The sequence below is a fragment of the Nesoenas mayeri genome (assembly GCF_963082525.1).
Source record: "Nesoenas mayeri genome assembly, contig: SCAFFOLD_113, whole genome shotgun sequence".
Lineage (NCBI taxonomy): Eukaryota > Metazoa > Chordata > Aves > Columbiformes > Columbidae > Nesoenas > Nesoenas mayeri.
Window position 1 is genome coordinate 4673 of NW_027659944.1, and position 25371 is coordinate 30043.

General features: G+C 54.3%; 1 protein-coding gene across 1 annotated transcript; it reads left to right on the forward strand.

Moving 5' to 3' along the window:
* The first annotated feature begins 2674 nt into the window (after positions 1-2674).
* On the forward strand, positions 2675-25371 carry LOC308052654 (neuroblast differentiation-associated protein AHNAK-like). The gene is given in 5 exon segments (XM_080364712.1): positions 2675-2907; positions 5200-5247; positions 5250-5386; positions 7839-8161; positions 8223-25371. Coding segments are annotated over 5 exon segments (17514 nt in total). The 5' UTR covers positions 2675-2753; the 3' UTR covers positions 25075-25371.

The following is a 25371-nucleotide window of genomic DNA, read 5'->3' on the forward strand; positions in this document are numbered from 1 at the left end:
CTTTGGGGACGTTGTGGTTGACTGTTAAGGCTTTGGGGACATCATGGTTGGTCATTGTGGTCTTTGGGACATTGTGGTTGGACGTCGAGGGTTTGGGGACATCATGGTTGATCATCAAAGTCTTTGGGGACATTGTGGTTGGACATCGAGGATTTGGGGACATCGTGGTTGGATGTTGAGGCTTTGGGGACATCATGGTTGGTCATCAAGGGCTTTGGGGACATTGTGGTTGGACGTTGAGGGTTTGGGGACATCATGATTGATCATCAAGGTCTTTGGGGTCATTGTGGTTGGGTGTTGAGAGTTTGGGGACATCGTGATTGGTCGTCAAGGGCTTTGGGGACATTGTGGTTGGGTGTTGAGGGTTTGGGGACATCATGGTTGGTCATCAAGGGCTTTGGGGACATCGTGGTTGGGTGTTGAGGGTTTGGGGACACTGTGGTTGGACACTGAGGGTTTGGGGACATCATGGTTGGTCATCAAGGGTTTTGGGGACCCCAAAAACCACCCAAAAGGGAGCGGGAGAGGCTGGAGCTTCTCGTGACCGTCGCCGGTGTCCCCAGCAGGGGACACGGTGACACCGGAGCCACCGCCAGCGCCACCGAGTGACGGCGACGGGGATTCCTGGGGTGGATCCAGCCAGGACCAGTCATCCCAGTAAGGTGAGCGGGGGGAACTGGGGGAGGCGGAGGTGACACCTGCTCGATCTTCCCGGGGTATTTTGGGGTCCCTGGGGGGTATTTTGGGGTCCCTGGATGTACTTTGGGGTCTCTAAGGATCAAGTTGGGGTCCCTGGGGGTTATTTTGGGATCTCTAAGGATCAATTTGGGGTCCCTGGATGTACTTTGGGGTCTCTAAGAATCAATTTGGGGTCCCTGGGGGTTATTTTGGGGTCTCCAAGGATCATTTTGGGGTTCCTGGGATGTATTTTGGGGTCCGTTGGGGTATTCAGTGGTTCCTGGGGTTATTTTGGGCTCTCTAAGGATCATTTTGGGGTGTTTTTTGGGGTCCCTGGGATGTATTTTGGGGTCCCTGGGGAGTATTTTGGGCTCTCTAAGGATCATTTTGGGTGTTTTTTGGGGTCCCTGGGATGTATTTTGGGGTCCCTGGGGGGTATTGTGGGGTCTCTAAGGATCATTTTGGGGTCCCCTGGGAGTTCCTGGGGTGTATTTTGGGGTCCCTGGGATGTATTTTGGGGTCTCTAAGAATCATTTTGGGGTCCCTGGGAGGTCCTGGGGTGTATTTTGTCATCACTTGGTCACATCCCATTTCCCACCCCTCACCCCAACAACACCCTCACCCCAACAACACCCTTACCCCAACAACACCCTCACCCCAAACCCCACCCCAGGGACACCCTCACTCTCACCCCAACACCCCCCTCACCCCAACACTCCCCTCACCCCAACACCGCCCACACCCCAACACTCTCACCCCAACAACACCCTTACCCCAACACCCTCACCCCAACCCCCCCCGGGGACGCCCTCACCCTCACCCCAACAACACCCTCCTCACCCCAACAACACCCTCACCCCAACAACACCCTCACCCCAACAACACCCTCACCCAACAACACCCTCACCCCAAATCCCCCGCCCGGGGACACCCTCACCCTCACCCCAACAACACCCTCACCCCAACAACACCCTCACCCCAACAACACCCTCACCCCAACAACACCCTCACCCAACAACACCCTCACCCCAAACCCCTCCGGGGACACCCTCACCCTCACCCAACAACACCCTTACCCCAACAACAGTCTCACCTCAACAACACCCTCAGCCCAAACCACCCCCTGGGGACACCCTCACCCTCACCCCAACACCCCCCTCACCCCAACACCCCCCTCACCCCAACACCCTCCTCACCCCAACAGCACCCTCACCCAACAACACCCTCACCCCAACACCCTCACCCCAAACCCCCCCGGGGACACTCTCACCCCCACCCCAACACCCCCCTCATCCCAAGAACACCCTCACCCCAACAACACCCTCAGCCCAAACCTCCACGAGGACACCCTCACCCTCACCCCAACAACACCCTCACCCCAACAACACCCTCACCCAACAACACCCTTACCCCAACAACAGTCTCACCTCAACAACACCCTCAGCCCAAACCTCCCCGGGGACACCCTCACCCTCACCCCAACAACACCCTCACCCCAACAACACCCTCACCCCAAACCCCTACGGAGACGCCCTCACCCCAACACTCCTCTCCCTCCCAACAACCCCCCTCACCCCAACAACCCCCCCTCACCCCAACAACCCCCCTCACCCCAACAACCCCCCTCACCCAACAACACCCTCACCCAACAACACCCTCACCCCAAACCCCCCCAGGGATGCCCTCACCCTCACCCCAACAACACCCTCACCCCAACAACACCCTCACCCCAACAACACCCTCAGCCCAAACCTCCCCGGGGACACCCTCACCCCAACAACACCCTCACCCCAACAACACCCTCACCCCAAACCCCCACGGGGATGCTCTCACCCCAACACCCCCCTCACCTCAACACTCCCCTCACCCCAACACCCCCCTCACCCCAACACCCTCCTCACCCCCCCAACACCCTCACCCCCCCAACACCCTCACCCCCCCAACACCCTCACCCCCCCAACACCCTCACCCAACAACACCCTCACCCAACAACACCCTCACCCAACAACACCCTCACCCAAAACACCCTCACCCCAACCCCCCCGGGGACACCCCCGCGCCCCGTTTTCTCGCAGATGGAGCAGGAGGAGGAGACGCGGGAGCTGCTGCTCCCCAGCTGGCAGGGCAGCACGTCCCACGGCATCACCATCGACCAGACGGACGCCGGCGTCTTCGTGCGGCGCGTGCAGCACAACTCGCCGGCCGCCAGGATGGGCGTCGTCAGGGAAGGTGCGACCCGCGCTGGGGCCAAAAACGGCCGCTTTGGGGATGGTTTGGACACCTTGGTGGCACCTCCCTTGCTTCCCCCCCTTCCTTATTCTTCTTTTCCTTCCTTATTCTTCTTTTCCTTCCTTATTCTTCTTTTCCTTCCTTATTCTTCTTTTCCTTTCTTATTCTTCTTTTCCTCTCTAATTCTTCTTTTCCTCCTTCTTCTTTTCTCAGTTCTTCTTTTCCTTTCTAATTCTTTTCCTCCTTCTTCTTTTCCTTTCTAATTCTTCTTTTCCTCCTCCTTCCCCCCCACTTACCCCCATTCCCCCCCCATTTATCCCCATTCCCCCCCCATTTATCCCCATTCCCCCCCCATTTATCCCCATTCCCCCCCCATTCCCCCCCATTCCCCCCCATTTCTCCCCATTTCCCCCCCATTTACGCCCATTTCCCCCCATTTACACCCATCTCCCCCCCATTTACACCCATCCCCCCCCCCACTTACGCCCTTTCCCCCCCACTTACGCCCTTTCCCCCCCACTTACGCCCTTTCTCCCCCACTTATCCCCATTTCCCCCCATTTATCCCCATTTTCCCCCCCATTTACTCCCATTTTCCCCCCATTTCTCCCCATTCCCCCCCATTTGTGCCATTTCCCCCCCCATTTCTGACACGTCCCCCCCCCATTTGTGTCCCTTTCCCCCCATTTGTGCCCCTTTTCCCCCAATTTGTGCCATTTTCCCCCCCATTTGTGCCCATTCCCCCCCATTTATCCCCATTTTCCCCCCATTTATCCCCATTTTCCCCCCATTTATCCCCATTCCCTCCCCATTTATCCCCATTTTCCCCCCCATTTATCCCCATTTTCCCCCCCATTTATCCCCATTCCCCCCCATTTATCCCCATTCCCCCCCATTTACTCCCATTTTCCCCCCATTTTCCCCCCATTTATCCCCATTTTCCCCCCATTTATCCCCATTTTCCCCCTATTTCTCCCCATTTTCCCCCCCATTTACTCCCATTTTCCCCCCATTTCTCCCCATTCCCCCCCATTTCTCCCCATTCCCCCCCATTTAATCCCATTCCCCCCCATTTAATCCCATTCCCCCCCATTTCTCCCCATTCCCCCCCATTTCTCCCCATTCCCCCCCATTTACGCCCATTCCCCCCCCATTTATCCCCATTTATCCCCATTTCCCCCCCATTTACGCCCATTTCCTTCCATTTATCCCCATTCCCCCCCATTTACACCGATTCCCCCCCATTTACTCCGATTCCCCCCCCATTTATCCCCATTCCCCCCCTATTTCTCCCCATTTCCCCCCCTATTTCTCCCCATTCCCCCCCCATTTACACCATTCCCCCCCATTTCTCCCCATTCCCCACCCATTTCTCCCAATTTCCCCCCCATTCCCCCCCATTTACACCCATTTCCCCCCCATTTACACCCATTTCCCCCCCATTTACACCCATTTTCCCCCCATTTATCCCCATTCCCCCCCATTTACCCCCATTCCCCCCCCATTTACCCCCATTCCCCCCCATTTACCCACATTCCCCCCCCATTTATCCCCATTCCCCCCCCATTTACGCCCATTTCCCCCCATTTACTTCCATTCCTTCCCCATTTACTCCCATTTTCCCCCCATTTACTCCCATTTCCCCCCCCATATCTCCCATTCCCCCCCATTTCTCCCCATTTTCCCCCCCATTTCTCCCATTCCCCCCCATTTACGCCCATTCCCCCCCATTTATCCCCATTTATCCCCATTTCCCCCCCATTTACGCCCATTTCCTTCCATTTATCCCCATTCCCCCCCATTTACACCGATTCCCCCCCATTTCTCCCCATTCCCCCCCATTTCTCCCCATTCCCCCCCATTTCTCCCCATTCCCCCCCATTTAATCCCATTCCCCCCCATTTCTCTCCATTCCCCCCCCATTTCTCCCCATTCCCCCCCCATTTCTCCCCATTCCCCCCCCATTTACCCCCATTCCCCCCCCATTTCTCCCCATTCCCCCCCATTTAATCCCATTCCCCCCCATTTCTCCCCATTCCCCCCCATTTCTCCCCATTCCCCCCCATTTCTCCCCATTCCCCCCCCATTTCTCTCCATTCCCCCCCCATTTACCCGCATTCCCCCCCATTTACCCCCTTTCCCCCCCCACTTACCCCCATTCCCCCCCCACTTACCCCCATTCCCCCCCATTTCTCCCCATTCCCCCCCCATTTCTCCCCATTCCCCCCCCATTTACACCATTCCCCCCCATTTACACCATTCCCCCCCACTTACGCCCTTTCCCGTCCCTCAGGTGACCAGATCGTGGGCGCCACCGTGTACTTCGACAACCTGCAGTCCGGGAGGTGGCGCAGCTGCTCAGCTCCATGGGCCACCACACGCTGGGGCTGCGGCTGCAGCGCAAGGGGGACAGGTCCCCCCTGCCCGGACAGACGTGGGGACACGACGGCTTCGTCCCCAGCAGCCCCGAGGTCGTGCTGGTGAGTGGGGACCCTCCATGACGAGCCCTGGGACGTGCACGGCCGCCATTTTGACCCTGAGGTGATTTGGCGCCATTTTGACCCTGAGGTGATTTGGCGCCATTTTGAGCCTTGAGGTGATTTTGGCGCCATTTTGAGCCTTGAGGTGATTTTAGTGACATTTTAACATTGAGGTGAACTTAGTGGCATTTTAACATTGAGGTGATTTTAGTGACATTTTGATATTGAGGTGATTTTAGTGACATTTTGATATTGAGGTGATATTTGCGCCATTTTGAGCCCTGAGGTGATTTTGGCGCCATTTTGAGCCTTGAGGTGATTTTAGTGACATTTTAACATTGAAGTGATTTAGTGAAATTTGGAGCCTTGAGGTGATTTTAGTGACATTTAATCCTGAGGTGATATTTGCGCCATTTTGACCCTGAGGAGATTTTGGCGCCATTTTGATCCTGAGGTGATTTTAGTGACATTTTAACACTGAGGTGATTTTAGTGACATTTTAACAATGAGGTGATTTTAGTGACATTTTTATACTGAGATGATTTTAGTGACATTTAATCCTGAGGTGATTTTGGCGCCATTTTGACCCTGAGGTGATTTTAGTGACATTTTAACGTTGAGGTGATTTTAGTGACATTTTAACATTGAGATGATTTAGTGACATTTGGAGCCTTGAGGTGATTTTAGTGACATTTAATCCTGAGGTGATATTTGCGCCATTTTGACCCTGAGAAGATTTTGGCGCCATTTTGATCCTGAGGTGATTTTAGTGACATTTTAATATTGAGGTGATTTTAGTGACATTTTAACATTGAGATGATTTAGTGACATTTGGAGCCTTGAGGTGATTTTAGTGACATTTAATCCTGAGGTGATATTTGCGCCATTTTGACCCTGAGGAGATTTTGGCGCCATTTTGATCCTGAGGTGATTTTAGTGACATTTGGAGCCTTGAGGTGATTTTAGTGACATTTTAACATTGAGGTGATTTTAGTGACATTTTGATATTGAGGTGATTTTAGTGACATTTAATCCTGAGGTGATATTTGCGCCATTTTGAGCCTTGAGGTGATTTTGGCGCCGTTTTGACCCTGAGGTGATTTTAGTGACATTTTAACATTGAGGTGATTTAGTGACATTTTAACATTGAGGTGAACTTAGTGGCATTTTAACATTGACGTGTTTTTAGTGACATTTAATCCTGAGGTGATTTTAGTGACATTTTGATATTGAGGTGATATTTGCGACATTTTGAGCCTTGAGGTGATTTTAGTGACATTTTAACATTGAGGTGAATTTAGTGGCATTTTGACACTGAGGTGATTTTAGTGACATTTTGATATTGAGGTGATTTTAGTGACATTTAATCCTGAGGTGATTTTGGCGCCATTTTGACCCTGAGGTGATTTTAGTGACATTTTAACATTGAGGTGATTTTAGTGACATTTAATCCTGAGGTGATTTTAGTGACGTTTTGATATTGAGGTGATTTTAGTGACATTTAATCCTGAGGTGATTTTAGTGACGTTTTGATATTGAGGTGATTTTAGTGACATTTAATCCTGAGGTGATATTGGCGCCATTTTGACCCTGAGGTGATTTTAGTGACATTTTGATATTGAGGTGATATTTGCGACATTTTGAGCCTTGAGGTGATTTTGGTGCCATTTTGATCCTGAGGTGATTTTAGTGACATTTTAACATTGAGGTGAACTTAGTGGCATTTTAACACTGAGGTGATTTTAGTGACATTTTTACATTGAGGTGAATTTAGTGACATTTTTACATTGAGGTGAATTTAGTGACATTTAATCCTGAGCTGATTATAGTGACATTTTAACATTGAGGTGATTTTGGCGCCATTTTGACCTTGAGGTGATTTTGGTGCCATTTGAACCCTGAGGTGATTTTAGTGACATTTTAACATTGAGGGAATTTGGCGCCATTTTGACCCTGAGGTCATTCTGGCGCCATTTTGAAACACTTTGGGGATCATTCTATGAATTCATAATTCCCACATTAGTCACTTTTTTTACATTTCCTTCCATTATATCACAAATTTAAGGCTAAAAAAACCCAAAATTGGTGCCCCTGGTGCTGCCATTTTGCCCCTGAGGTGATTCTGGCGCCATTTTGCCCGAGGTGATTCTGGCGCCATTTTGCCCCTCAGGTGATTCTGGGGCCATTTTGAGGTGATTCTGGGGCCATTTTGCCCCTGAGGTGATTCTGGCGCCATTTTGCCCGAGGTGATTCTGGCGCCATTTTGAGGTGATTCTGGGGCCATTTTGAGGTGATTCTGGCGCCATTTTGCCCCTGAGGTGATTCTGGCGCCATTTTGAGCTCCGGATGATCATTTGTGGTCAATCCAACTCCTGCCCCGCCGTGACTCTATGATGGCGGCGGGAGGCCGACGCTGCGTCTCATCGCTCATGGCGGTTCTCCCCATTGGCAGAGCGGCGATGACGAGGAGTACCGGCGCATCTACACGACGAAGATCAAACCGCGGCTCAAGTCGGAGGAGCTGGCGGAGCCCGACGGCGGCGGGACGCAGAGCAGGACCATCACGGTGACGCGGAAGGTGACGGCGTACACCGTGGACGTCACCGCGCAGGACGGCTGCCAAGACGCCGAGGTCCTCGGCCCCGAGTTCCGAATCCGCCTCCCGAGCCACGACGTCGCCCAAGGGACGATTGGGGGAGAATCGACGACAAGCGTCATCAAGATGGCGCCGGGGGAGGCTCCTCCCGGGCCTACGGTTGGATCTTCCACCCAAAAGTTGGACGTCAAGCCCGGGATCGGAGTCTCAGGCGTCGAGATGAGGACTCGGGTCCCTCAGCCGCCGCAAAGTCAAGTTCCTGGCGGAGAAACTGGAAAATGGGTCGCGGCGGAACTGCCGGGACGCGACGTTTCCGGCCCCCGCGTTCCCGGGCTCACCCGCGTTTGAGGCCAATGGCCAAACGGGGCACGTGGAGATGGGTTTTCACATCAAGGGGCCCGGCCTGGACGGCAAAGGACACATTTATGGCGCCGATGGCCGAGGGGAGACGCTGGGGGACACACGCGCCCCCGCGGTTGACGTTGCTTTGCCGGCAGCGGAGAACGCGGCGCTCGATGTGGGAAAAATCAAGATCCCTGTGTTGAAAATGCCCAAATTCGGCTTCCCCGGCGCGGGATCCGGCGCCGACGCTCAAGCTCCGTGTGCCGACGTCGCCTCCTCGTCCGTCCACCTCCCGGCGCCGCAAGTTCCGGCTCCTTCGGCCCAAGTCCCGAGGCCGCAGGTGGACGTGGGGCTGAAGGGGGACGCAAAGGTCCTGTCCCCACAACCGGAGGTCCCCGGCGTGGCCATCAAAGGACCCGACGTGGCCATCAAAGGACCCGACGTGGCCATCAAAGGCCCCGGCGCAGCCGTCCCGCCTCCTGATGCCGACGTTCACGATGAGAAGATAAAGCTCAAAATCCCGCACATGACTTATCCGAAGTTTACGGCCCCGTCCGCGCAAGGGGACGGTCCCGCCATGGAGGCGACGCTCCCGAAGGCCGAGGTGGCGCCGGCGCCGTGCGACGTGGCCGTCGGCGTCGCCGGCCAAGGGGAATGGAAAGGCCCCGCGTTCAAGAAGATGGAGACGCCCCACATTTCTCTGTCGGACGTCAACTTGAACCTGAAGGGCCCTCAAGTGAAGGGAGATCTGAGTGTCACCGTCCCCAGGATGGACGTGAAGGTTCCCGCTGGTGAATCGGTGAAAGGCCCCGGTGTGGCCGCGCCGGAGCTGGACGTGAAGGTGAAGGGAGACGCCGGTGTTTCTGTCCCAAAGATGGACTTGAAAGGGCCTCAACTTGACGTGAAAGGCCCCAAACTGGGGGTGGACGCGCCCGACGTCGACATCAAAGGCCCCAAAGTCACGATGCCGGGGGTGCACGTCCAGACCCCCCAGATCTCCATGCCCGACATCGATTTGAACCTGAAAGGCCCCAAAGTGAAGGGGGAACTGGACGTTTCTGCCCCAAAACTGGAAGGGGAGCTGAAAGGACCCGAACTTGACATCAAAGGCCCCAAAGTTGACATCGAAGCGCCGGATGTGGACGTTCATGGTCCAGAGGGCAAAGTGAAGTTCCCCAAGCTGAAAATGCCCAAATTTGGGGTGCCCGGCATGAAAGGAGAAGGTCCTGATGTTGACGTGACTCTTCCAAAGGGCCAAGTGGACATTTCTGGGCCCAAGGTTGACATTGATGTGCCAGGCGTGGCCATCAAAGGGCCCCAAGGGCAACTGAAAGGCCCCAAGGTCTCCGTGCCGGACGTTGAGCTCAATCTGAAAGGCCCCGACGTCAAGGGTGACGTGGGGGTTTCCGTTCCCGCCGTAGGAGCTGATCTGAAGGGGCCTCAACTCGAGTTCACAGGTCCCAAAGTTGACGTTGAAACACCAGATGTGGACGTTCACGGTCCAGAGGGCAAAGTGAAGATCCCCAAGCTGAAAATGCCCAAATTTGGGGTGCCTGGCATGAAAGGAGAAGGTCCCGATGTTGACGTGACTCTTCCAAAGGGCCAAGTGGACATTTCTGGGCCCAAGGTTGACGTTGACTTGCCGAGCGTGGCCATCAAAGGCCCCGAAGGACACCTGAAGGGCCCCAAGATGCCCGAGATGAGCTTCAAGACCCCCCAGATCTCCATGCCCGACATCGATTTGAACCTGAAAGGCCCCAAAGTGAAGGGGGAACTGGACGTTTCTGCCCCAAAACTGGAAGGGGAGCTGAAAGGACCCGAACTTGACATCAAAGGCCCCAAAGTCGACATAGAAGCGCCAGACGTGGACGTTCACGGTCCAGAGGGCAAAGTGAAGATCCCCAAGCTGAAAATGCCCAAATTCGGGGTGCCCGGCATGAAAGGAGAAGGTCCCGGTGTTGACGTGACTCTTCCAAAGGGCGACGTGGCCATTTCCGGGCCCAAGGTTGACGTTGACGTGGCCATCGAAGGCCCGGAAGGAAAAGGAAAAGGTCTCAAATTGAAGATGCCTGGATTAAACGTCCAGACGCCCAAACTGTCCATGCCAGACGTGGATCTCGCTTTGAAGGGCCCCCACCTGAAAGGGGAAGCGGAAATTTCCGCTCCCAAGGTCTCGGGAGATCTGAAAGGCCCCAAACTAGATGTGGAAGGGCCCAAAGTGGATGTCGACTTGCCCGACGTAGACTTGGAGTGTCCAGAAGGGAAGGTCAAAGGCCCCAAGTTCAGGATGCCGAAGCTCAACATCAAGGCGCACAAAATCTCCGTGCCGGACGTCGATTTGAACCTAAAGGGACATAAAATGAAAGGAGAGTTGGATGTTTCCCTTCCGAAGGTCGAAGGTGACGTCAAAGGGCCGAAAATAGACGTCGAGGTCCCCGACGTCAACCTGGAGTGTCCGGAAGCCAAATTGAAAGCGCCCAAAGTGAAACTCCCTCATTTTAACGTCTCTGGACCCAAATTGGAAGGAGCTGACATAGACGTCAACCTGCCCAAAGCAGAGGTGGATGTTTCGGGGCCGGAAGTGGATATTGAAGCGCCGGAGCTGGATGTTGCGGGGCCGGAAGGCAAATGGAAAGGCCCCAAGTTCAGGATGCCGAAGCTCAACATCAAAACGCCAAAGATCTCCATGCCGGACGTCGATTTGAACCTCAAGGGACCTAAAGCGAAGGGAGAGTTGGACATGGCGGCTCCCAAGGTAGAGCTGAAAGGGCCAGAAATAGACGTTAAAGGGCCAAAAGTTGACATTGAGGCACCGAATATTGATTTGGAGTGTCCCGAAGGGAAACTGAAGGGCCCCAAGTTCAAGGTGCCCGAGATGCACGTCAAGGCGCCCAAGATCTCCATGCCCGACGTGGACATCGGTCTCAAAGGGCCCAAGATTAAGGGGGACGTGGACGTGTCTGTCCCCAAGCTGGAAGGGCCTGATGTGGACATCAAGGGTCCAAAAGTTGACATTGATGTTCCAGACGTGGACGTTCACGGCCCAGAGGGAAAATTCAAGATGCCCAAGTTCAAAATGCCCAAGTTTGGGGTTCCAGGTTTCAAAGGAGAAGGCCCAGAGGTGGACGTGAACCTGCCCAAGGGAGACATTGAGGTGTCTGGCCCAAAGGTGGATGTTGAGTTGCCAAGTGTGGATGTTGAAGGACCTGAAGGGAAGTTGAAGGGCCCCAAGTTCAAGATGCCCGAGATGCACATCAAGACCCCCAAGATCTCCATGCCCGATGTTGACTTCAACCTGAAGGGCCCCAAAGTCAAGGGGGACGTGGACGTGTCTGTCCCCAAGCTGGAAGGTGACTTGAAGGGCCCAGACATTGACATCAAAGGCCCCAAGGTCGATATCGACCTTCCTGATGTTGAGCTGGAAGGTCCAGAGGGGAAACTGAAGGGCCCCAAGTTCAAGATGCCCGACCTGAACATCAAGGCGCCCAAGATCTCCATGCCCGACGTCGACTTCAACCTGAAGGGCCCCAAAGTGAAGGGGGACGTGGACGTGTCTGTCCCCAAGCTGGAAGGTGAGCTGAAAGGCCCTGAGGTGGACATAAAGGGTCCAAAAATAGATGTTGAGGTACCTGATGTGGACGTCCATGGTCCAGAAGGAAAATTGAAGATGCCCAAGTTCAAAATGCCCAAGTTTGGGATTCCAGGTTTCAAAGGAGAAGGCCCAGAGGTGGACGTGAACCTGCCCAAGGGAGACATTGAGGTGTCTGGTCCAAAGGTGGACATTGAAGGTCCAGAGTTGGACATTGAAGGTCCAGAGGGAAAAATTAAAGGCCCCAAGTTCAAGATGCCTGAGATGCACATCAAGACCCCCAAGATCTCCATGCCGGACATTGACCTGAACCTGAAAGGCCCCAAACTCAAGGGGGACATAGACGTGTCTGTTACCAAGCTGGAAGGTGACTTGAAAGGCCCCGAACTGGACATCAAGGGTCCAAAGGTCGATATCGACCTTCCTGATGTTGAGCTGGAAGGTCCAGAGGGGAAACTGAAGGGCCTCAAGTTCAAGATGCCCGAGATGCACATCAAGACCCCCAAGATCTCCATGCCCGACGTCGACTTCAACCTGAAGGGTCCCAAGATTAAGGGGGATGTTGATGTGTCTGTCCCCAAGCTGGAAGGTGAGCTGAAAGGCCCTGATGTGGACATAAAGGGTCCAAAAATAGATGTTGAGGCACCAGACGTGGACGTTCATGGTCCAGAGGGAAAGTTCAAGATGCCCAAGTTCAAAATGCCCAAGTTTGGGATTCCAGGTTTCAAAGGAGAAGGCCCAGAGGTGGACGTGAACCTGCCCAAGGGAGACCTGGATATTTCTGGTCCGAAAGTAGACGTTGAGTTGCCAAGTGTGGATGTTGAAGGACCTGAAGGAAAAATTAAAGGCCCCAAGTTCAAGATGCCCGAGATGCACATCAAGACCCCCAAGATCTCCATGCCGGACATTGACTTGAACCTGAAAGGCCCCAAACTCAAAGGGGATGTAGACGTGTCTGTCCCCAAGCTGGAAGGTGACTTGAAAGGCCCCGAACTGGACATCAAGGGTCCAAAGGTCGATATCGACCTTCCTGACGTGGAGCTGGAAGGTCCAGAGGGGAAACTGAAGGGCCCCAAGTTCAAGATGCCCGACCTGAACATCAAGGCGCCCAAGATCTCCATGCCTGACGTCGACTTCAACCTGAAGGGCCCCAAGATTAAGGGGGATGTCGATGTGTCTGTCCCCAAGCTGGAAGGTGAGCTGAAAGGCCCTGAGGTGGACATCAAGGGCCCCAAAATAGATGTTGAAGCACCAGATGTGGACGTTCATGGCCCAGAGGGAAAGTTCAAGATGCCCAAGTTCAAAATGCCCAAGTTTGGGATTCCAGGTTTCAAAGGAGAAGGCCCAGGGGTGGACGTGAACCTGCCCAAGGGAGACCTGGATATTTCTGGTCCGAAAGTAGACGTTGAGTTGCCAAGTGTGGATGTTGAAGGTCCAGAGGGGAAGTTGAAGGGTCCCAAGTTCAAGATGCCCGAGATGCACATCAAGACCCCCAAGATCTCCATGCCGGACATTGACCTGAACCTGAAAGGCCCCAAAGTCAAAGGGGACGTGGACGTGTCTGTCCCCAAGCTGGAAGGTGACTTGAAAGGCCCAGACATTGACATCAAAGGCCCCAAAGTGGATGTTGAGCTTCCTGATGTTGAGCTGGAAGGTCCAGAGGGGAAACTGAAGGGCCCCAAGTTCAAGATGCCCGAGATGCACATCAAGGCGCCCAAGATCTCCATGCCCGACGTCGACTTCAACCTGAAGGGCCCCAAGATTAAGGGAGATGTCGATGTGTCTGTCCCCAAGCTGGAAGGGCCTGATGTGGACATCAAGGGTCCAAAAATAGATGTTGAGGCACCTGATGTGGACGTTCATGGTCCAGAAGGAAAATTCAAGATGCCCAAGTTCAAAATGCCCAAGTTTGGGGTTCCAGGTTTCAAAGGAGAAGGCCCAGAGGTGGACGTGAACCTGCCCAAGGGAGACATTGAGGTGTCTGGTCCAAAAGTGGATGTTGAGTTGCCAAGTGTGGACGTTGAAGGACCTGAAGGGAAGTTGAAAGGCCCCAAGTTCAAGATGCCCGAGATGCACATCAAGACCCCCAAGATCTCCATGCCCGACATTGACCTGAACCTGAAAGGCCCCAAAGTCAAGGGGGATGTGGATGTTTCTGTTCCAAAGATCGAGGGAGACTTGAAGGGCCCAGACATTGACATCAAAGGCCCCAAGGTCGATATCGACCTTCCTGATGTTGAGCTGGAAGGTCCAGAGGGGAAACTGAAGGGCCCCAAGTTCAAGATGCCCGACCTGAACATCAAGGCGCCCAAGATCTCCATGCCCGACGTCGACTTCAACCTGAAGGGCCCCAAAGTGAAGGGGGACGTGGACGTGTCTGTCCCCAAGCTGGAAGGGCCTGATGTGGACATCAAGGGTCCAAAAGTTGACATTGATGTTCCAGATGTGGACGTTCACAGCCCAGAGGGAAAATTCAAGCTGCCCAAGTTCAAAATGCCCAAGTTTGGGGTTCCGGGTTTCAAAGGAGAAGGCCCAGAGGTGGACGTGAACCTGCCCAAGGGAGACCTGGATATTTCTGGTCCGAAAGTTGATATTGAAGGTCCAGAGTTGGACATTGAAGGTCCAGAGGGGAAGTTGAAGGGCCCCAAGTTCAAGATGCCCGAGATGCACATCAAGACCCCCAAGATCTCCATGCCAGACATTGACCTGAACCTGAAGGGCCCCAAATTCAAGGGGGGTGCTGATGTTTCCCTTCCAAAGTTCGAGGGCGACTTGAAAGGGCCGGATGTGAATATTAAGGGCCCAAAGTTGGATGTTGATGTTCCCGACCTTGAAGTGGAAGGTCCTGAGGGCAAATGGAAAGGACCCAAGATTAAAATGCCCGAGATGCACTTTAAGGCGCCGAAGTTTTCTATGCCCGACGTTGACCTCAACCTGAAAGGCCCCAAAGTGAAAGGAGAAATGGACGTTTCCCTCCCCAAAATCGAGGGCGATGTGAAAGGGCCAGACCTGGAACTCCAAGGGCCCAAAGTGGACATTGACCTTCCTGACGTTGAACTTGAGGGCCCAGAAGGGAAGCTGAAGGGTCCCAAGTTCAAGATGCCCGAGATGCACTTCAAAGCCCCCAAGATCTCCATGCCTGACTTCGATCTCAACCTAAAGGGCCCCAAAGTCAAGGGGGACGTGGACGTGTCCGCCCCGACGATCGAGGGAGATTTGAAGGGCCCCGAAATCGATATCAAAGGCCCCAAATTGGACGTGAACGTTCCCGACGTTGAGCTGGAGTGTCCGGAAGCAAAGCTCAAAGGTCCCAAGTTCAAGATGCCCGAGATGCACTTCAAAACGCCAAAAATCTCCATGCCCGACATCGATTTGAACCTGAAAGGCCCCAAATTGAAGGGAGACGTGGATGTTTCTGCCCCTAAACTAGAGGGTGACCTGAAAGGCCCCGAGATGGACATTAAAGGCCCAAAAGTGGACATAGAAGCTCCTGGTGTGGATATTGAGGTACCAGAAGGGAAACTGAAAGGCCCCAAGTTCAAGATGCCCGAGATGCATTTTAAGGCTCCGAAAATCTCGATGCCGGACTTTGATCTCAACCTGAAAGGTCCCAAAGTGAAGGGGGACGTGGACGTTTCCGTCCCCAAGTTAGAAGGTGACCTGAAAGGGCCCGAAGTGACAGTAAAAGGCCCCAAAGTGGACATAGAGGCTCCAGATGTTGAGCTGGAGTGTCCAGAGGGGAAGCTGAAGGGTCCCAAGTTCAAGATGCCCGAGATGCACTTCAAAGCCCCCAAGATCTCCATGCCCGACTTCGATCTCAACCTAAAGGGCCCCAAAGTCAAGGGGGACGTGGACGTGTCCGCCCCGAAAATCGAAGGAGACTTGAAGGGCCCAGAAATTGATATAAAAGGCCCTAAACTGGATGTTGAGCTTCCTGATGTTGAGCTGGAAGGTCCTGAAGGGAAGTTGAAAGGCCCCAAGTTCAAGATGCCCGAGATGCACATCAAGACCCCCAAGATCTCCATGCCCGACATTGACCTGAACCTGAAAGGCCCCAAAGTCAAGGGGGACGTCGACGTGTCTGTCCCCAAGCTGGAAGGTGACTTGAAAGGCCCTGACATTGACATCAAAGGCCCCAAGGTCGATATCGACCTTCCCAACGTGGAGCTGGAAGGTCCAGAGGGGAAACTGAAGGGCCCCAAGTTCAAGATGCCCGACCTGAACATCAAGGCGCCCAAGATCTCCATGCCGGACTTTGATCTCAACTTGAAAGGCCCCAAAGTGAAGGGAGATGTTGATGTTTCCCTTCCCAAGCTTGAGGGCGACCTGAAGGGTCCTGAACTGGACATCAAGGGCCCCAAGGTTGACATTGATGTTCCAGATGTGGACGTTCACGGCCCAGAGGGAAAATTCAAGCTGCCCAAGTTCAAAATGCCCAAGTTTGGGGTTCCGGGTTTCAAAGGAGAAGGCCCAGAGGTGGATGTAAACCTGCCCAAGGGAGACCTGGATATTTCTGGTCCAAAGGTGGATATTGAGGGTCCAGAGTTGGACATTGAAGGACCTGAAGGAAAAATTAAAGGCCCCAAGTTCAAGATGCCCGAGATGCACATCAAGACCCCCAAGATCTCCATGCCGGACATTGACCTGAACCTGAAAGGCCCCAAAGTCAAGGGGGACGTGGATGTTTCTGTTCCAAAGATTGAGGGAGACTTGAAGGGCCCAGACGTTGATATCAAAGGCCCCAAGGTCGATATCGACCTTCCCGACGTGGAGCTGGAAGGTCCAGAGGGGAAACTGAAGGGCCCCAAGTTCAAGATGCCCGACCTGAACATCAAGGCGCCCAAGATCTCCATGCCCGACGTCGACTTCAACCTGAAGGGCCCCAAGATTAAGGGAGATGTCGATGTGTCTGTCCCCAAGCTGGAAGGGCCTGATGTGGACATCAAGGGTCCAAAAGTTGACATTGAAGCACCAGATGTGGACGTTCATGGTCCAGAAGGAAAGTTCAAGCTGCCCAAGTTCAAAATGCCCAAGTTTGGGGTTCCAGGTTTCAAAGGAGAAGGCCCAGAGGTGGACGTGAACCTGCCCAAGGGAGACATTGAGGTGTCTGGTCCAAAGGTGGACATTGAAGGTCCAGAGTTGGACATTGAAGGTCCAGAGGGAAAAATTAAAGGCCCCAAGTTCAAGATGCCCGAGATGCACATCAAGACCCCCAAGATCTCCATGCCCGACGTCGACTTCAATCTGAAAGGCCCCAAAGTCAAGGGAGACGTGGACATTTCTGTCCCCAAGCTTGAGGGTGACTTGAAAGGCCCCGAACTGGACATCAAGGGCCCCAAGGTGGACATTGATGTTCCAGACGTGGACGTTCACGGCCCAGAAGGCAAAATCAAAATGCCCAAGTTCAAAATGCCCAAGTTCGGGTTGTCTGGGTTGAAAGGAGAAGGTCCAGACGTTGATGTCGACCTCCCCGAGGCCGACGTCAGTATTTCGGGTCCGAAGGTTGACGTCAATGTTCCCGACATCGACATCGAAGGCCCGGAAGGGAAAATTAAAGGCCCCAAGTTTAAAAAGCCTGAGATTCAGTTCAACGTGCCCAAAATCTCCATGCCAGATATTGACTTAAACCTGAAAGGCCCCAAACTCAAAGCTGACGTTGATCCTGCTCTTCCCAAATTAGAGGCTGAGATCAAAGGCCCTAAAATCGACGTCAAAGGGCCTGAGTTTGAGGTCGAGGGACCGAAGTTTGATGTGGAAGGAAAAGCTAAAAAAACCAGGTTTAAACTGCCCAAATTTGGCTTTTCTGGCCCTAAAGTTCAAAGCCCGGAGGTGGATTTGAAACTGAAGAAACCTGACGTGGAAATATCTGGTCCGAAAGTCGAGATTGCGGCTCCGGACGTGGACGTGCAGGCGAAATCCAAAGGGTCCAAGTTCAAAATGCCTTTCCTGAGTATTTCCTCACCAAAAGTGTCGATGCCGGACGTGGAGCTGAACCTGAAAGGGCACAAAGTCAAAGGGGAATTGGACGTTTCCAGCCCCAAGTTGGAAGGGGAACTGAAGGGCCCCGAGTTGGACGTCAAGGGCCCCAAAGTCAACGTGGAGGGTCCAGACGTGGACGTTCACGGCCCGGAGGGGAAAGTCAAGCTGCCCAAGTTCAAAATGCCCAAGTTTGGGGTTCCGGGTTTCAAAGGAGAAGGCCCAGAGGTGGACGTGAACCTGCCCAAGGGAGACATTGAAGTTTCTGGTCCGAAGGTGGATGTTGAAGGTCCAGAGTTGGACATTGAAGGTCCAGAGGGGAAGTTGAAGGGCCCCAAGTTCAAGATGCCCGAGATGCACATCAAGGCGCCCAAGATCTCCATGCCCGACGTCGACTTCAATCTGAAGGGCCCCAAGATTAAGGGGGACGTGGACGTGTCTGTCCCCAAGCTGGAAGGTGATTTGAAAGGCCCAGACATTGACATCAAAGGCCCCAAGGTCGATATTGACCTTCCTGACGTTGAGCTGGAAGGTCCAGAGGGGAAACTGAAGGGCCCCAAGTTCAAGATGCCCGACCTGAACATCAAGGCGCCCAAGATCTCCATGCCCGACGTCGACTTCAACCTGAAGGGCCCCAAGATTAAGGGAGATGTCGATGTGTCTGTCCCCAAGCTGGAAGGGCCTGATGTGGACATCAAGGGTCCAAAAGTTGACATTGATGTTCCAGATGTGGACGTTCACGGCCCAGAGGGAAAATTCAAGATGCCCAAGTTCAAAATGCCCAAGTTTGGGGTTCCGGGTTTCAAAGGAGAAGGCCCAGAGGTGGACGTGAACTTGCCCAAGGGAGACCTGGATATTTCTGGTCCGAAAGTCGATATTGAGGGTCCAGAGTTGGACATTGAAGGTCTAGAGGGAAAAATTAAAGGCCCCAAGTTCAAGATGCCCGAGATGCACATCAAGACCCCCAAGATCTCCATGCCCGACATTGACCTGAACCTGAAAGGCCCCAAAGTCAAGGGGGATGTGGATGTTTCTGTTCCAAAGATTGAGGGAGACTTGAAGGGCCCAGACATTGACATCAAAGGCCCCAAGGTCGATATCGACCTTCCTGATGTTGAGCTGGAAGGTCCAGAGGGGAAACTGAAGGGCCCCAAGTTCAAGATGCCCGACCTGAACATCAAGGCGCCCAAGATCTCCATGCCCGACGTCGACTTCAACCTGAAGGGCCCCAAGATTAAGGGGGACATGGACGTGTCTGTCCCCAAGCTGGAAGGGCCTGATGTGGACATCAAGGGCCCCAAGGTGGACATTGATGTTCCAGACGTGGACGTTCATGGTCCAGAGGGAAAGTTCAAGCTGCCCAAGTTCAAAATGCCCAAGTTTGGGGTTCCGGGTTTCAAAGGAGAAGGCCCAGAGGTGGACGTGAACCTGCCCAAGGGAGACATTGAGGTGTCTGGTCCAAAGGTGGATGTTGAGTTGCCAAGTGTGGACATTGAAGGTCCTGAAGGAAAAATTAAAGGCCCCAAGTTCAAGATGCCCGAGATGCACATCAAAGCTCCCAACATCTCCATGCCTGACATGGATTTCCATTTGAAAGGCCCCAAGGTCAAGGGCGGCGTGGACGTCGATGTCTCGGTGCCAAAACTCGAAGGGGAATTGAGTGGGCCGGATGTCAACGTCAAAGGACCAACGGTTGACATTGAGACACCTGACATGGACATTGAAGGGCCAGACGGAAAATGGAAAGGGCCCAAGTTCAAGATGCCCGAGATGCACATCAAGGCGCCCAAGATCTCCATGCCCGACGTCGACTTCAACCTCAAAGGCCCCAAGTTGAAAGGAGACGTTGACATTTCCGCTCCGAAGCTTGAAGGGGATTTGAAGGCTCCTGACGTTAATATTGAAGGTCCCAAGGTGGACATTGATGTTCCAGACGTGGACCTTCATGGTCCAGAGGGAAAATTCAAGCTGCCCAAGTTCAAAATGCCCAAGTTTGGGGTTCCGGGTTTCAAGGGAGAAGGCCCAGAGGTGGACGTGAACCTGCCCAAGGGAGACATTGAGGTGTCTGGTCCAAAGGTGGATATTGAAGGTCCAGAGTTGGACATTGAAGGTCCAGAGGGGAAGTTGAAGGGCCCCAAGTTCAAGATGCCCGAGATGCACATCAAGACCCCCAAGATCTCCATGCCGGACATTGACCTGAACCTGAAAGGCCCCAAAGTCAAAGGAGATGTTGATGTTTCCCTTCCCAAGCTTGAGGGCGACCTGAAGGGTCCTGAACTGGACATCAAGGGCCCCAAGGTTGACATTGATGTTCCAGACGTGGACATTCATGGTCCAGAGGGAAAATTCAAGCTGCCCAAGTTCAAAATGCCCAAGTTTGGGGTTCCGGGTTTCAAAGGAGATGGCCCAGAGGTGGATGTAAACCTGCCCAAAGGAGACCTGGATATTTCTGGTCCGAAAGTCGATATTGAGGGTCCAGAGTTGGACATTGAAGGTCCAGAGGGAAAAATTAAAGGCCCCAAGTTCAAGATGCCCGAGATGCACATCAAGACCCCCAAGATCTCCATGCCCGACATTGACCTGAACCTGAAAGGCCCCAAAGTCAAGGGGGACGTGGACATTTCAGTCCCCAAGCTGGAAGGTGATTTGAAAGGCCCAGACATTGACATCAAAGGCCCCAAGGTTGACGTTGACGTTCCCGACGTGGAGATTGAAGGTCCAGAAGGGAAACTGAAAGGCCCCAAGTTCAAGATGCCCGAGATGCATTTTAAGGCTCCGAAAATCTCGATGCCGGACTTTGATCTGAATCTGAAAGGCCCGAAAGTGAAGGGGGACGTGGACGTGTCTGTGCCGTGTGTGGAAGGTGACCTGAAAGGCCCCAAAATTGATGTGAAAGGTCCTGAGTTGGATGTTGGTGCCCCAGATGTTCAAATTGAGGGCCCAGAAGGGAAGTTGAAGGGTCCCAAGTTCAAGATGCCCGAGATGCACTTCAAAGCCCCCAAGATCTCCATGCCCGACTTCGATCTCAACCTAAAGGGCCCCAAAGTCAAGGGGGACGTGGACGTGTCCGCCCCGAAAATCGAAGGAGACTTGAAGGGCCCAGAAATTGATATAAAAGGCCCCAAACTGGATGTTGAGCTTCCTGATGTGGAGCTGGAAGGTCCTGAAGGGAAGTTGAAGGGCCCCAAGTTCAAGATGCCCGAGATGCACATCAAGGCGCCCAAGATCTCCATGCCCGACGTCGACTTCAACCTGAAGGGCCCCAAAGTCAAGGGGGACGTGGACGTGTCTGTTCCCAAGCTGGAAGGTGACTTGAAGGGCCCAGACATTGATATCAAAGGCCCCAAGGTCGATATCGACCTTCCCGACGTGGAGCTGGAAGGTCCAGAGGGGAAACTGAAGGGCCCCAAGTTCAAGATGCCCGACCTGAACATCAAGGCGCCCAAGATCTCCATGCCCGACGTCGACTTCAACCTGAAGGGCCCCAAGATTAAGGGAGATGTCGATGTGTCTGTCCCCAAGCTGGAAGGGCCTGATGTGGACATTAAGGGTCCCAAGGTGGACATTGAAGCACCAGACGTGGACGTTCATGGTCCAGAGGGAAAGTTCAAGCTGCCCAAGTTCAAAATGCCCAAGTTTGGGGTTCCAGGTTTCAAAGGAGAAGGCCCAGAGGTGGACGTGAACCTGCCCAAGGGAGACATTGAGGTGTCTGGTCCAAAGGTGGATGTTGAAGGTCCAGAGTTGGACATTGAAGGTCCAGAGGGGAAGTTGAAAGGCCCCAAGTTCAAGATGCCCGAGATGCACATCAAGACCCCCAAGATCTCCATGCCGGACATTGACCTGAACCTGAAAGGCCCCAAAGTCAAGGGAGATGTCGATGTTTCCCTTCCCAAACTTGAGGGTGAATTGAAAGGCCCCGAACTTGACATCAAGGGCCCCAAGGTTGACATTGATGTTCCAGACGTGGACATTCACGGCCCAGAGGGAAAATTCAAGCTGCCCAAGTTCAAAATGCCCAAGTTTGGGGTTCCGGGTTTCAAAGGAGAAGGCCCAGAGGTGGACGTGAACCTGCCCAAGGGCGACATCGATATTTCGGGCCCCGCCGTCGACGTCCAAGTCCCCGATGTCAACGTGGACGGCAAAGCCAAAGGTCCCAAGTTTGCGCTGCCCGAATTGCACATCAAAGCTCCCAAGATCTCCATCCCCGACGTCGACTTCAACATCAAGGGGCCCCATCTCAAAGGCGACGTCGACATTTCCGCCCCCAAGCTCGAAGGGGATTTGAATGCTCCCCAAATCGATGTGAAAACCCCCAAAATAGACGTCGCCGCGCCCGACGTCACCATTGAAGGGCCAGAGGGGAAACTCAAAGGCCCCAAGTTCAAGATGCCCGAGATGCACATCAAGGCGCCCAAGTTCTCCATGCCCGACGTCGACTTCAACCTGAAAGGCCCCAAAGTCAAGGGGGACGTGGACATTTCGGTCCCCAAGCTGGAAGGTGATTTGAAAGGCCCAGACGTTGATATCAAAGGCCCCAAGGTCGATATCGACCTTCCCGACGTTGAGCTGGAAGGTCCAGGGGGGAAACTGAAGGGCCCCAAGTTCAAGGTGCCCGAGATGCACGTCAAGACGCCCCAGATCTCCATGCCGGACATCGACTTGAACTTGAAGGGACTGAAGCTTAAAGGTGACGCCGACCTTCATGGCCCGAAGCTCGAGGGGGGTCTGAAAGGTCCTGAAATCGATATTAAAGGCCCCAAAATGGACATCGAAGGCCCAGAGGTTGACGTTGATGGGCTGGAGGGAAAGGTGAAGATCCCCAAAATGAAACTGCCCAAGTTCGGCTTGAAAGGGGAAGGTCCTGACGTGGACGTGAACTTGGCGAAGGCCGAGGTGGAACTTTCAGGCCCCAAGGTCGATATCGGCGTCCCCGACATGAGCGTCGAAGGGCCGGAGGGCAAAGTGAAGGGTCCTAAAGTGAAGATGCCAGAAATGCACGTGAACGTCCCCAAAATCTCCATGCCCGAGATAGACTTGAGCTTAAAAGGCCACAAAACCAAGGGGACGTTCGAAGTCTCGTCCCCAAAGATGGCGGCTGAGCTGAAAGGTCCCGATGTCGAGCTCAAAGGCCCTGAGGTTGACGTAGAATGTCCCGATTTAAACGTCGAAGGCCCGGAGGCCAACGTCAAACTTCCCAAGTTTAAAAAGCCCAAATTTGGGTTCGGGATGAAAAGCCCAAAGGTGGAAATGAAGGTACCGGGGGCTGAAGTGGATTTAGCGGAGCCGGAGCTCAACGTGGAGTCGCCCAACGCCAATGTCACCGGTAAAGGGAAGAAGAGCAAGTTCAAGATGCCCAAACTTCACATGAGCGGCCCCAAGGTCAAGGGCAAGAAGGGCGGGTTCGACGTGAACGTGGCGGGTGGAGACGTTGACGTTGGGTTGAAATCACCGGAGCTGGAGCTGAACGTGGCCGGGCCGGACGTCACCGTCAAGGGCGACGCGGCGGTGAAGTCGCCCAAGGGGAAGAAACCCATGTTTGGTAAGATCTCCATCCCGGACGTCGAGTTTGATCTGAAATCGCATCGATTCAAGGGGGACGCCTCGGTGACCCTCCCAAAAATAGAGGGAGAGCTCAAAGCGCCCAGGGTGGAAGTTTCGGCGCCAACGGTCAAAGGGCCGAGTCTTGACGTCGCCGTCGAAGCTCCCGACGTCAACGTCAAAGGACCAAAAGTCAAAGGCGAAGTCACCGCTCCTGGAGCACAACTGGAAGGTCCCGACGGGAAGTTGAAATTGGGTTTGGGTTTGGAAACGCCGGGCGCCGAGTTGGATGTTTCGGCGCCGTCGCTCGACGTCGATCTCAAAGGGCCCCGAATCTCCGGCCCCGCTTTGGAGGGCAACCTGAAAGGACCAAAAATCGCGGGAGATCTGGGCGTTTCGGGTTCATTCGAAGGTCCCGACGTCAACGTCGACGTGTTGGGGGGTTTGGGGGGGAAGATGAAGCTGCCCAAGATGAAACCGGATTGCGGCGACGGCTCCACCGCGGACGTGGGCGCCAACCTCAGCGCCCCAACCGTCGCCATCAAAGGCCCCGCGGTAGACGTGTCCCCCCCGGCTTTGAATTTAGACCTGAAAGGACCAAAGTTGAAGGGAGATCTGGACGTTCAACCCCCCAAAGCGTCACCGGAGGCGCCCGACGCCGCCTTCCAAATTTTGGGCGGCACCATCAAGCTCCCGTCCCTCAAACTGCCCCAGTTCAGCGTTTCCAGCCCCGGCGTCAACGGGGCTGATTTGGGGGGTCATCTTGAGGGTCCCCAAGTCAAAGGAGATTTGGGGGTCGGTGTTGGGCTGGAAGGACCCGCCGTGGAGTTGAAAGGGCCGCGGTTCCAACCATCACCCGGCGTTTCCTCGCCGGACGTCGAGCTGAAGCTCAAAGGACCAAACGTGGACGGCGCCGGCGAAACCCACGGGCCCAAAGTCACCGTGGAGGCCCACGGGGTTGCACCCGCAGTTTCGGGGTCGGGTTTCAACGCCGACACCAAAGGGCCGAAGATCAAAAGCGGCGCCGGCACGAAATGCGGAACGGGAGGTCCCGGCGCCCCTGCCGACTACGCCAAAATCACCTTCCCCAAGCTCCGCATCCCCAAATTCGTCTTTTCCGAGCCCGAAACGAAGGGCAGGGAGATGGGGGTGGATGTTGAGTTCCCGGGGGGCGACGCCGATGCCGAGGTGGAAGAACCCGACGCGCGGTTGAAGAAACCCAAGCTCAAAATGCCTAAATTCACCTTTTCCAAGCAAAAAGCGAAGGGCGGCGGCGTCTCCCTGGAGGCCTCGGGTTCCGTTTCGGGCTCTAAGCCCGACCTAAAGAGCTCCAAGGCCAGTTTGGGCTCGACCGACGGCGAAACGGAGGCGGCCAAAGGGGGGGTCTTCGCCATCTTCAAGCCCAAAAAGCCGCGGCACCGCTCGGCGTCGCTCAGCGACGAGGGGCCCGACGGCGCCGACAGGGGCAAGGCGCCCAAATTCGGGACGTTCGGGGGGATCGGCTCCAGGAGCCGCGGCTGCTACGAGGTGAGCGGCAGCGACGAGGAGCCCGACAAGAGGAAGAAAACGCCGCTCCCCTCCTCATCCTCCTCCCCCTCGGACGGCGCCGCGAAGGCCGCGCTCGACGCGCCCAAAAAACACCGCTAAAAACGCCCCCAAACGCCGCAAATCGCGCCCAAAAACGGCCCCTCCGCCTATAGGCGCCCGCAAAGTTCCGACGGCCCCTCCTTGGCCGATTTCGGCGCCGTTTTGGGGCCGAATTGGCGCAAACGGCGAACGCGGCCTACGGGACGGCGCCCAACGCTGACGCTTCATCTCTTCGCTCTTTCATTTTTGGGACGTTTTCATCTATTTTCCCCGTTTTCCCCAATATTTTCACCCCGAATTTATTACCAAAAAACCTCTTCGAAAGCTGCTGGAAAACATCAAATTTTCGGCGCGTTT